The 12,545-nt window shown below is 37.1% G+C and overlaps 1 protein-coding gene across 12 annotated transcripts in view; it reads left to right on the top strand.

The window, feature by feature from the left end:
- Positions 1–12,545, top strand: part of CDC27 (cell division cycle 27) — a 75,640-nt gene that overhangs the window by 46,091 nt on the left and 17,004 nt on the right. For 9 of the 12 annotated variants that reach the window (XR_010408664.1, XM_064583139.1, XM_064583138.1 and 6 more), the window contains exons 12-15: positions 45–217; positions 3,484–3,636; positions 5,213–5,421; positions 8,118–8,235. Coding sequence is in view for 11 of the 12 variants with exons in the window: in XM_064583139.1 (XP_064439209.1) it covers positions 45–217; positions 3,484–3,636; positions 5,213–5,421; positions 8,118–8,235 (653 nt within the window). In the remaining variant the exon portion in view is untranslated. The remainder of the gene's footprint in view (positions 1–44; positions 218–3,483; positions 3,637–5,212; positions 5,422–8,117; positions 8,236–12,545) is intronic. The other 3 variants (XM_045888705.3, XM_064583134.1, XM_045888702.3) reach the window with 1 other exon arrangement.

The following is a 12,545-nucleotide window of genomic DNA, read 5'->3' as shown; positions in this document are numbered from 1 at the left end:
TTACTGTGTTTTTCTCCTTTGTTTACTATATTGTTTTCTCCTAGAAGGTTTGATGAGCCTTCTGCGTGAAATGGGGAAAGGTTATTTAGCTTTGTGTTCATACAACTGCAAAGAAGCTATAAATATCTTGAGCCACCTACCTTCTCACCACTACAATACTGGTTGGGTACTGTGCCAAATTGGAAGGGCCTATTTTGAACTTTCAGAGTATATGCAAGTAAGTATAGAAAACTGTTTACATGCCTTTTTAGAGCTAGTTTAAATTAAAATGCCTGTGCTTGAGACAGCTAGATCTAAAAGGTCAATATTTAGGGGCACCAGGGTGGCTTGGTTAAGCATATGACTCTTGATCTCAGCTCAGGTCTTGATCTCAGAGTTGTGAGTTCAAGTCCCACCTTGGGCTCCACACTGGGTGTGCAGCTGTTTAAAATTAAAAAAAAAAAAAAAAAGTCAATATTTATTATGTAATGTCTCTTTATTTTCTGAGCATTTTAATATATAAATAGACAATTTTTTCTCTTGTTTAAGGGTGAGTAGTTTAAATTTGGGGAGATTGCTTGAGATAGATTTGTAGAGAATCCAAGTCATCCCTATTTTTTTTTTTTTTTTAAGATCTTATTTATTTATTCATGAGAGAGAGAGAGGCAGAGCTCCGAAGGAGCTCTGGGATCATGACCTGAGCTGAAGGCAGATGCTTAACCAACAGAGCCACCCAGCCATTGAGCCCTGGGTAGGAAATTTAAATTGGAAATTAGAATTTTCTTTGGTTTTGTGTTAATAATCTTCTCTTTTTCTGGTATAAACAGATAACTTAAGCAACGAATATAATTAAAACTAAAGGATAAAAGTCTTGAGGACATTATGTCCTCCATTACATACAGTTTTCTTCATAGTATTTTTCAAGATTATAAAACATATGAAATGCCAGAAATTCATCCCAGTAGGAACTCTGCATATAGTAGAAAATATTTTTATTATAAACCTATTACATGGTAATATATATTTTCAGATCCAACGGAGTAGGGTACAAATATTTCACATAAGAATATATGGATGTGGGCGCCTGGATGGTTCAGTCAGTTAAGTGTCCAACTCTTGATTTTGGCTCAGGTCATGATCTCAGGGTCTTGAGATTGAGCCCTGTGTAGGGCTCTGCACTCGGCACAGAGTCTGCCTCGGATTCCCTCTTTCTGCCCCTCCCCCTGCTTGAGCTCTCTTGCTCTAAAATAAATAAAATCTTTAAAAAAAAAAAAAAAATATATGTGGGCGCCTGGGTGGCTCAGATGGTTAAGCATCTGCCTTCGGCTCAGGTCATGATCCCAGGGTCCTGGGATCGAGTCCCGCGTTGGGCTCCCTGCTCAGCAGAGTCTGCTTCTCCCTCTCCCTCTGCCTTGCTGCTCTCCCTGCTTATTCTCTCTCTCTCTGTCAAATAAATAAATAAAATCTTAAAACTAATGAATTAATTTCCTACCCAGTTTACCTTCTGAGCATTTTCTCTCCCCACCCCTAAACTTAAAAAAATTGTTTAAAACTTTAAAATATATATATAAATAAAATTTCTCTAAAATAAATTATTTGAAGTTTATAATAAAGTTACTTTTTTGCCCTGTTTACTTTCAGTTCATTTATTCAGTGCATGTTATGTCTTAAATTCTCTTCTAGACTCTGTAATACAGCTAGACAAATAATTGCTTGCTTTTATAGAGCTTGCATTCTAGTAAGAGAGATAGATTGTAAGCCAATACGTGTATAAGGACAGGTAACAATAGGTCATAGGAAGAAAAAAATGAAGCATGTTAAAGGGATTGCAGGACAACAATATATGGAACTATTTACCAAAAAGTATGCTCAGAGAAAGGAGGTGACTCCTTCATGAGCCATGCAAAGATCTGGGGTGAAATGTGTTCTAGGTAGAGAATAAATACAGAAGATACCAACTCATGTATTATTGTATGATAAAGAAAGAAGTGTTGCTGTAGACAGATTAGCCTTATTCATTGCTAGAAGTTCCATGTTTGGATAATGGTCCTTTACTGATACATAGGCAAAAGCTGTGTTTGGCAAGCCCCTTTCAAAATTATTTCTAATTTATTATTTCACAGGTCCTTTAAAATACATAATTTTTCTTGTTTCCCTATAATTATAGAGCAGTGTCCCAGATACTTAACTAAACAGAAGCCTTTGTTTCAACTTAATTTCATGAGTTTTTTTCATTTTTCTTTTTGTCTATGCCACAGACACTTTTCAGAGGAAGCAATAGATCCTGAAAAATTTGAAACCAAAAGATTTCCAAAACCTATATTTGACTTGTGGTTAGGTCTGTCTTCTTATACCCAATGCCTATTGGAAAAACTTATCTATAACTTTTAAGGGATTTCAGAGAAGTTAAAAATCATTAAGCTAATCCTAGATAATATATGGCCATTTCTTGGAGTTCCTAGTTTTATAAATGCTGTTTCTTTATTTTACGCCATTTTCATTTCATTAAGAACAGTCCAAATATTTTTTATTCTAAACTAAACTTGACTTTCAGAATTTTGAACTTTTGAATGAATAAACTAGGGAACTACTGATTGGTTTTATAAAACCCAAAGCCTCGGGTGCTTGGGTGGCTCAGTCGTTAAGCATCTGCCTTTGGCTCAGGTCATGATCCCGGGGTCCTCGGATCGAGCCCCGCATGGGCTCCCTGCTCCGCGGGAGGCCTGCTTCTCCCTCTCTCTCTTCCCCTGCCTGTGTTCCCTCTCTTGCTGTGTCTCTCTCTGTCAAATAAATAAGATCTTTGAAAAAATAAAATAAAATAAAACCCAAAGCCTCAAACTTCAAGGTGAGAGAAACCATTCTGGGAGCTGTGAGTGAGGGGAGGAAAAAAGTAGCTGAGGAGGGACCCTAAAGTCAGGTTAGTGCTGCAAAGGAAAAGAGAATCACTAGGCTGGAGCTACAGTTCCCCCGCAGGTATGACATTGGTGGGTATGCTCAGTGTTCAACATGTCATAGCATTGGTAGCCAACTGAACCTGTTTTTCCCCTAAAGTTTTTAACTCAACCTCTTAATAAAAATCAGTGCATAAGTAGTTTTGTGTTACCGAAATCATTATTCTCTCGCTTTTCCTGAGTTATTCTGTAAAGCCATTATTAAAACTTGGAAATGTGTTTTTTGAGAATAAAATAATTGACTTGTCTTTTGTAAATTGTAACTTTGTATAGATTTCTCCTCTGTCATTTTGGTGGAAACGTAGGTTTTCTTTTCACATTTAATGCTCTTACCGTGACTTGTGTATACCTAGGTTAAGTGTGAATTTGATTACCTCAATATTTGACCTATTGTGGAACATTGTTCATTGGGACCCTATGTTATTACTAATTCACATAAACACTGTAAAACAAGGCAGCATTTAGGTCCCATGAGAACAGTGCCCAGTGCTCTCCCTGCATATATGTAAATTGTATCAACTTATTTTCCCATTAACTAGTTTTTTTATTTCAGGCTGAAAGAATATTCTCAGAGGTTAGAAGGATTGAGAATTACAGAGTTGAAGGCATGGAGATCTACTCTACAACACTTTGGCATCTTCAAAAAGATGTTGCTCTTTCAGTTCTTTCAAAAGACTTAACAGACATGGATAAAAATTCACCAGAGGTATGATAACTGAAACACTTTGCTTATGTAGTTGTCTTCTGATCACCCTTGCCAAGTGGGGATGAAGCAAGTAATTCAAACACCATTTAGCATCATCCACACTTTTTCACCCTTCTCTACAGGCAGAGAGGGACTCAGAGAAGAGAAAAGTCCTAGAATATGTGGTGCAGATTCATAAGCATATATTTTATTCAAGATTAATCAAGATTTGGCTGTATTAAAATTGCTGTTGTTGGGTGGTGCAGTCAGTTCCGCATCCAACTCTTGGTTTCAGCTCAAGTCTGATCTCAGGGTTGTGAGATCGAGCCCTGTGTCAGGCTCCATGCTCAGTGCAGAGTCTGCTTGGATTTCTCTCTCCCTCTCCCTCTCCCCACTGCCCGCACTCACGTGTGCGCGCTCTCTCTCGCTCTCACTGAAATAAATAAATCTTTAAAAAAAAAAAAAAATTGCTGTTGCCAGCAGGATTAGTGTTCATTAAGCAGAAATTATGTAGATTGGAAAAAGCGCTAATTTTAAATTAAAGTAAAATAGTGGTTTTTTATTGTCATTTTAAGACATAGGCACAATTCATTTGCATGCTCCAGTCCTGTAAGAATTGTATTTCATTGCATCTCAAGATTAGTTAGTGGTACTTGTATAACATATCTAATCTTAGAATTAAATTAAAAACAGTCAATTCTCATTATTCTTGGTAGTTATGCTCAGTAGTTTTTGTAAACACTATTATTAGCAAAGACTGGATCATTTTATTTGGGAGAAATGCACACACACACACACACACACATCCTAAAAACAACCCATCCTGGTAGGTTTTATTATCTTTATTTTATATAAAAGAGAAAATGCTATTCAGAGGTGTTAAGGTGATTTGCCTGAGGCTACCCTACAACAGGTACCATATTTAGGATTCAATCCTCTGTCCAACTGGCCCCAGAGCCAGAGCTTCTTGCCCTGCACTGCACTTCCCCCTACACTCTCTATCCTTTGGTCATCTCTGTGTGAGAGATGAAACAAGGAGGCATAGAGTCACCTTTTTTTTTTTTTTTTTTTTACCTCAACTGGGACCGTGCCTGTTGGACAACTCATATGCTGGGTGACCGCTAAAGCACTCGCAAGTGTAGAGTTTGGTTTTACAAATACTATAAATTTTTACAAGTAGACAAATTCACCAATATGAAATCATGAACAATGAGGATCAACTGTATTTATTAAAACTTCAGGGGGTGCTAGGTGACACAGTCGGTTGAGCGTCTAACTCTTGGTTTCAGCTTAGGTCCTGATCTTAGGGCTCAGGGTTGTGAGATCGAGCCCCCAACAGGCTCCAGGCTCAGTGCTAAGTCTGCTCCAGATTCCCTCTCCCTCTCCCTCTCCCTCCGCCCCTCCCCCATGCTCTCATGCGCTCATGCTCTCTTTCTCTCTCTCTCAAATAAATTTTAAAAAAAGATAACTTCAGTTTTTGTTTGTCTGTTCTAAGTGAGTTCTGAGTCTTGATTTTAGTCATAAATTTGGTTTTGTTAGAGAAGTTGAAACAAAATTTTAATTGTATATTTGGTTTTTGTTTCCATCTTTTTTTAAGGCCTGGTGTGCTGCAGGGAACTGTTTCAGTTTGCAGCGGGAACATGATATTGCAATTAAATTCTTCCAGAGAGCTATCCAGGTTGATCCAAATTATGCTTATGCCTATACTCTATTAGGGCATGAATTTGTATTAACTGAAGAATTAGACAAAGCACTAGCTTGTTTTCGAAATGCTATCAGAGTCAATCCAAGACATTATAATGCATGGTAAGTGCTAATGAAGTGGAAAGACAATGTCTTACTGATGGGACTGGTACTCAGTAATTTTTCTTGTTAGACATCTCTTTATTGTCATGAATTTGGTTACTAATACTTAAGAATAGTACATACTGGTTGATAAGTTGTAACCAAAATGTGTTTTTTTATATGAAATGTGTACTTTTAACAAACTCTTAAGTTAACTAATAATCAAATACTAGATCCTTATACTCAAGAGTTTTAGCTTTTCTCCTACCAAACTTTTGAAAATAATTGATTTTGTTATTTGATTTGTTTCTTTTTCTTAGAACACTGAAACAGTGATTCGTATAGAACATGGTTGGGAAAGTGGAGAGGACTAGTATAATCACCTATTGGATAGTAGAAAATAAACATTGAGAACTGTCCACTAGTTGTTGCTCTTTACAATGTTCTGGTTTATTATATACCAGTCTAGTTCATTAGCTTTAATTTAGAACTCGGTGTTCCAGTTTATTAAGTAATGTCTCTATTGAGGAGGTTACTTGGCTCATATAGTTAACAAATGAAGAAGGCATTAAAAGGGCACCTGGGTGGCTCAGTTGTTAAGCGTCTGCCTTTGGCTCAGGTCATGATCCCAGGATCCTGGGATCGAGCCCCGCATCGGGCTCCCTGCTTGGCGGGGAGCCTGCTTCTCCCTCTCCCTCTCCCACTCCCCCTGCTTGTGTTCCTGCTCTCACTCTCCCTCTCTCTGTCAAATAAATAAATAAAATCTTAAAAAAAAAAAGGTATTAAAAAGTTTGTTCTTATTTCTGCCTCAACACTATCTACTGCTGACATTTTATTGTATTTTTCTTGACTGACTTTATAGTTTTACGTATCAAGAAGTGTAATTCTGATATCATAACTCTGCTACAGTTTTTATGTCAGACATGGTTTTCTTTTTCTTTTGAGGTAGTCATTATAGCAGTTGAATTTTCATTCTGTCACTAAATCTGAATCACTATATTATTAAAACATATTTTTTGATCTGTGTATATATGTTTTTTAATGGATTATATCTCGTTTCTAAGTAGTTACATTACCTAAAAGATGGCCTGACAAATGCTGACTTCTGCTGACATATTAAACAGTCAAGCTTGCTGATACTGCCTTCTCTTCACATAAAGTACCCTGTAATATTTTAAGAACTCAGTTCTCAATAGGACTTGTGTTGTTTTTTAAACGTTTGGGTATGTCCTATATTATAATAGTTGCATTCTTAAAAAACCTTACCATATCAAAATTGTTATAAAAATAAGGAATTTAGGTAACTTTAAGTATCTAACTTAAAGTATCTAAACTTAAAATTTATTATTCCAACTCCAGAGTAAATAGTCTTTCTTTTGTTGTTCCACCATCACCATTATTAGCACAGAGCTTTTTATACCTTTTCTTCACCCCAAATATAAGAAGATATATTGTGCTTTCTTCTTATACATTCATTTGGTGTTTATTCCCCATTGTCATTATCTAGTTATAGCCAAAAGAGGTTTCCTTAATGTAAATCACTCACATTATGTTCATTTGATGTTTTGAAAATTCAGAAGAAATACTTGTATATCAAGTTAACATGCTCTTACATAGCCTTTAAAATTTATAATTTTGGGGGCGCCTGGGTGGCTCAGTTGTTAAGCGTCTGCCTTCAGCTCAGGTCATGATCCCAGAGTCCTGGGATCAAGCCCCGCATTGGGCTCCCTGCTCCGTGGGAAGCCTGCTTCTCCCTCTCCCACTCCCTCTGCTTGCATTCCCTCTCTCGCTATCTCTGTCTCTGTCAAATAAATAAATAAAATCTTTAAAAAAAAATTAAAAAATAAAAATAAATAAAATTTATAATTTTTAAGTCTGCAGGAGTATGTTTTGATATAGTGAGGAGAGGGGAAGCAGAACATGACACAATGCATATGTAATTATAATGATGTATATGTATTTGCACCAATAATATAGAAATAGCATTGTTAAGAGTTTAGGGTTTAGAATCATAAAGGAAGGATCTGACTATAATCCTTATTAGCTGTATAATTTGGGGCATGTTATTTAACTTCCCTAACCTCATTTTCCTTATTTGAAATGTGAGTGATAATACCTATCTTGGCTCGGGTCATGATCCCAGGGTCCTGGGGTCGAGCCCCGCATCAGGCTCCCTGCTCCACAGGAAGCCTGCTTCTCCCTTTCCCACCCCCCCTGCTTGTGTTCCCTCTCTCACTGTGTCTCTCTCTGTCAAATAAATGAATAAAATCTTTAAAAAAAAAAAATACCTATCTCATTTCCTCCTAGGATTAAATGAGATAATTCACATAAAGAGTTTAACAAAGTTATTGGCACACACATAATTAGCCACTCAGTAAAAATGAGCTGTTAAATCTAGATTGTAATGATGGATTTAAGGATGTAGTTTCTTTTTTCCCCATTGTCAAATTTCTCTTTGATTGATTGATTTGATTTATTGTTTTTACTTACAAAAGTGATTTGTCTAAAATGCTATGATGAAAAAAATTTTTTAAAAAATGAAATGCTTTGATGATTTTCTTATCATGATTGATAGTTTTTGCCTTCTCTGAGACCACCAGTATTTCTCCTTAGTTTATTAAAATGCCAGATTCCATAACATACCCTTTTATTAGTTGAGCTAAATTACCAGCCAGAAGTTCATATTCCTAAAATTATACTTTATTTTATACTTTCAGGTATGGTTTAGGAATGATTTATTACAAGCAAGAAAAATTCAGCCTTGCAGAAATGCATTTCCAGAAAGCACTTGATATCAACCCTCAAAGTTCAGTTTTACTTTGCCACATTGGAGTAGTAAGTAGCTTTCCAAATATTTTTCAGTGAATCTCCCTTGCGAAATGTGTTTGTTATTGACTTAATTGCTGTGGTGAAAATTAGGGCTTTTTGTTTGTTTGTTTGTTTGTTTGTTTATATTCTTGGAACAATATTGTGGCTTATTTTATAGCCAAAAATACCACCTTTTTCCTTGGCATAAAGAGAAATGCCATTCCTCAGGCAAGTCCATTTCTCTGAGCTTCCATTTTATAAATGACAAGTAATACCATCTTATCTACCTCACAGGGCTGTTGTAAGACTCACATGAGATACTTCATATTTTGAAAGCACTTTTTTCCATGTTAATATTTAGCTCCTAAATTCAGTAATTATTATTTCAAGACAAACGGTTCCCTATGTTTTAGCTGCTGAGTGATATAGATATGTCAGAACTAATTAAAATTCTTTTTTTATTTTACTTTATTTTTTATTTAAATTCAGATAATTAACATATAGTGTATTAATAGTTTCAGAGGTAGAGTTCAGTGATTCATCAGTCTCATATAATACCACTGCTCATTACATTACATGCCCTCCTTAACGTCCATCACCCAGTTACCCAATCCCCTGATACCCCTCCCCTCCAGCAACACTCAGTTTGTTTCCTATGATTAAGAGTCTCTTATGGTTTGTCTCCCTCTCTGATTTCATCTTATTTTTCCCTCCCTTCCCCTATGATACTGTTTTGTCTTTTAAATTCCACATATCGGTGTGATCATGTGATAATTGTCTTTCTCTGATTAACTTATTTCGCTTAGCATAATATCCTAGTTCCATACACGTCATTGCAAATGGCAGGATTTTACTTTTTTGATGGCTGAGTAGTATTCCATTGTATATATATACACCACATCTTCTTTATCCATTCATCTGTCCATGGACATCTGGGTTCTTTCCATAGTTCAGCTATTGTGGACATTGCTGCTATGAACGCTGGGGTGCAGGTGCCCCTTCAGATCACTACATTTGTATACTTGGGGTAGTACCTAGTAGTGCAATTGCTGGGTCATAGGTTAGCTCTATTTTCAACTTTTTGAGGAACCTCCCATACTGCCTTCCAGAGTGGTTGTACTAGCTTGCATTCCCACCAACAGTGTAAGAGGGTTCCCCTTTCTCCACATCCTCACCAACATTTGTTGTTTCCTGACTTGCTAATTTTAGCCACTCTGACCAGTGTGAGGTGGTATCTCATTGTGGTTTTAATTTGTATTTCCCTGTTGCCAAGTGATGTTGAGCATTTTTTCATGTGTCTGTTGACCATTTGGATGTCTTCTTTGCAGAAATGTCTGTTCATGTCTTCTGCCCATTTCTTGATTGGATTATTTGTTCTTTGGGTGTTGAGTTTGATAAGTTCTTTATAGATTTTGGATACTAGCCCTTTAATCTGATAAGACATTTGCAAATATCTTCTCCCATTCTGTTGGTTGTCTTTTGGTTTTGTCGATTGTTTTCCTTGCTGTGCAAAAAAGCTTTTTATCTTGATGAAATCCCAATAGTTCATTTTTGCCTTTGTTTCCCTTGCCTTTTGAGACATGTCTAGCAAGAAGTTGCTGTGGCTGAGGTCGAAGAGGTTGCTGCCTGTGATCTCCTCTAGGATTTTGACGGATTCCTGTCTCACATTTAGGTCTTTCACCCATTTTGAGTCTATTTTTGTGTATGATGTAAGAAAATCGTCCAGGTTCATTCTTCTACATGTGGCTGTCCAATTTTCCCAACACCATTGTTGAAGAGACTGTCTGTTTTCCATTGGATATTCTTTCCTGCTCTGTCAAAGATTAGTTGACCGTAGAGTTGAGAGTCCATTTCTGGGTTCTCTATTCTGTTCCATTGATCTATGTGTCTGTTTTTGTGCCAATACAATACCATCTTGATGATAACAGCTTTGTAATAGAGCTTGACGTCCAGAATTGTGATGCCCCCAGCTTTGGTTTTCTTTTTCAACATTCCTTTGGCTATTCGGGGTCTTTTTTGGTTCCATACAAATTTTAGGATTCTTTTGTTCCATTTCTTTGAAAAAAGTTGGTGGTATTTTGATAGGGATTGCATTGAATGTATAGATTGCTCTAGGTAGCATAGACATTTTAACAATATCTGTTCTTCCAATCCACGAGCATGGAACGTTTTTCCATTTCTTTGTGCTTTCTCAGTTTCTTTCATGAGTGTTCTATAGTTTTCTGAGTACAGATCCTTTGCCTCTTTGTTTAGGTTTATTCCTAGGTATCTTATGGTTTGGGGTGCAATTGTAAATGGGATTGACTCCTTAATTTCTCTTTCTTCTGTATCACTGTTAGTGTATAGCAATGCCACTGATTTCTGTGCATTGATTTTATATCCTGCCACTGTGCTGAATTCCTGTATGAGTTCTAGCAATTTTGGGGTGGAGTCTTTTGGGTTTTCCACATAGAGTATCATGTCATCTTCGAAGAGCAAGAGTTTGACTTCTTTGCTGATTCGGATGCCTTTTATTTCTTTTTGTTGTCTGATTGCTGAGGCTAGGACTTCTAATACTATGTTGAACAACACTGGTGAAAGTGGACATCCCTGCCATGTTCCTGACCTTAGGGGAAAAGCTCTGTTTCTCCCCATTGAGAATGATATTCGCTGTGGGCTTTTCATATATGGCTTTTATGACATTTTGAGGTATGTTCCCTCTATCCCTACACTGTGAAGTTTTAATCAAGAAAGGATGCTAGGGGCACCTGGGTGGCTCAGTCATTGAGCATCTGCCTTCGGCTCAGGTCGTGATCCCGGGGTCCTGGGATCGAGCCCCACATCGGGCTCCCTGCTCCACGGGAGGCCTGCTTCTCTCTCTCCCACTCCCCCTGCTTGTGTTCCCTCTCTCACTGTGTCTCTCTCTATCAAGTAAATAAATAAAATCTTTTAAAAAAAAAAGAAAGGATGCCATACTTTGTCAGATGCTTTTTCTGTATCTATTGAGAGGATGATGTGGTTCTTGTCCATTCTTTTATTTATGTAGTGTATTACATTGATTTGTGAATGTTGAACCACCCTTGCAGCCCAGGAATAAATCCCACTTGGTCATGGTGAATAATCCTTTTAATGTACTGTTGGCCATTATCTTGGTGAGAATTTTTGCATCCATGTTCATCAGGGATATAGGTCTGTAACTCTCCTTCTTGGTGGGGTCTTTGTCTGGCTTTGGGATCAAGGTAATGCTGGCCTCATAGAAAGAGTTTAGAAGTTTTCCTTCCAGGATGCCTGAGTGGCTCAGTTGGTTGCGCGTCTGCCTTTGGCTCAGGTCATGATCCCAGGTTCCTGGGATCGAGTCCCACATCAGGCTCCCTGCTCAGCGGGAAGCCTGCTTCTCCCTCTCACACTCCCCCTGCTTGTGTTCCTGCTCTCGCTATCTCTGTGTCTGTCAAATAAATAAAAAAAAATCTTAAAAAAAAAAAAAAGTTTTCCTTCCATTTCTTTTTGTTATTTCCTTTTTTTAATTGAAGTATAGTTGACACACAATGTAACAATATTACATTAGTTTCAGGTATACAACATAGTGATTCAGTAGTTCTATACATTATTCAGTCCAATTTCTTTGTTTGAAACAGCTTCAAAAGAAGAGATGTTAATTCTTCTTTACATGTTTGGTAGAATTCCCCTGGGAAGCTCTCTGGCCCTTGACTCTGGTTGGTTGGGAGATTTTTGATTACTGTTTCAATTTCCTTGCTGGTTATGAGTCTGTTCAGGTTTGCTATTTCTGCCTGTTTCAGTTTTGGCAGTTTGTACATCTCCATGAATACATCCATTTCTTCGAGATTGCCTATTTTGTTGGCATATAGTTGCTCCTGATATATTCTTATAATTGTATTTCTTCAGTGTTAGCTGTGATCTCTTTCATTCATGATTTTATTTATTTGGGCCCTTTCTCTTTTCTTTTTGATAAGTCTGGCCAGGGGTTTGTCAATCTTACTAATTCTTTCAAAGAACCATTTCCTAGTTGATCTGTTGATCTGTTCGACTGTTCTTTTGTTTTCTATTTCATTGATTTCTGCTCTCATCTTCATTAATTCTCTTCTCCTTCTGACTTTAGACTTTATCTGCTGTTCTTTCTCCAGCTCCTTTAGGTGTAAGGTTAGGTTGTGAATTTGCGACCTTTCTTGTTTCTTGAGAAAGGCTTGTATTGCTATATACTTCCTTCTTAGGACTGCCTTTACTGCATCCCAAAGATTTTGAACGGTTGTGTTTTCATTTTCATTTGTTTCCATGAATTTTTTTAATTCTTCTTTAATTTCCTGGTTGACCCATTCATTCCTTAGTAGGATGCTCTTTAA

The sequence above is a fragment of the Mirounga angustirostris genome, unplaced genomic scaffold, assembly GCF_029215605.1.
Source record: "Mirounga angustirostris isolate CCGP_5_RB_7025 unplaced genomic scaffold, mMirAng1.0.hap1 SCAF_17, whole genome shotgun sequence".
Taxonomy (NCBI): domain Eukaryota; kingdom Metazoa; phylum Chordata; class Mammalia; order Carnivora; family Phocidae; genus Mirounga; species Mirounga angustirostris.
Note: the sequence above shows the minus strand (reverse complement) of the source record. Positions and strands in the feature narration are given on the sequence as shown.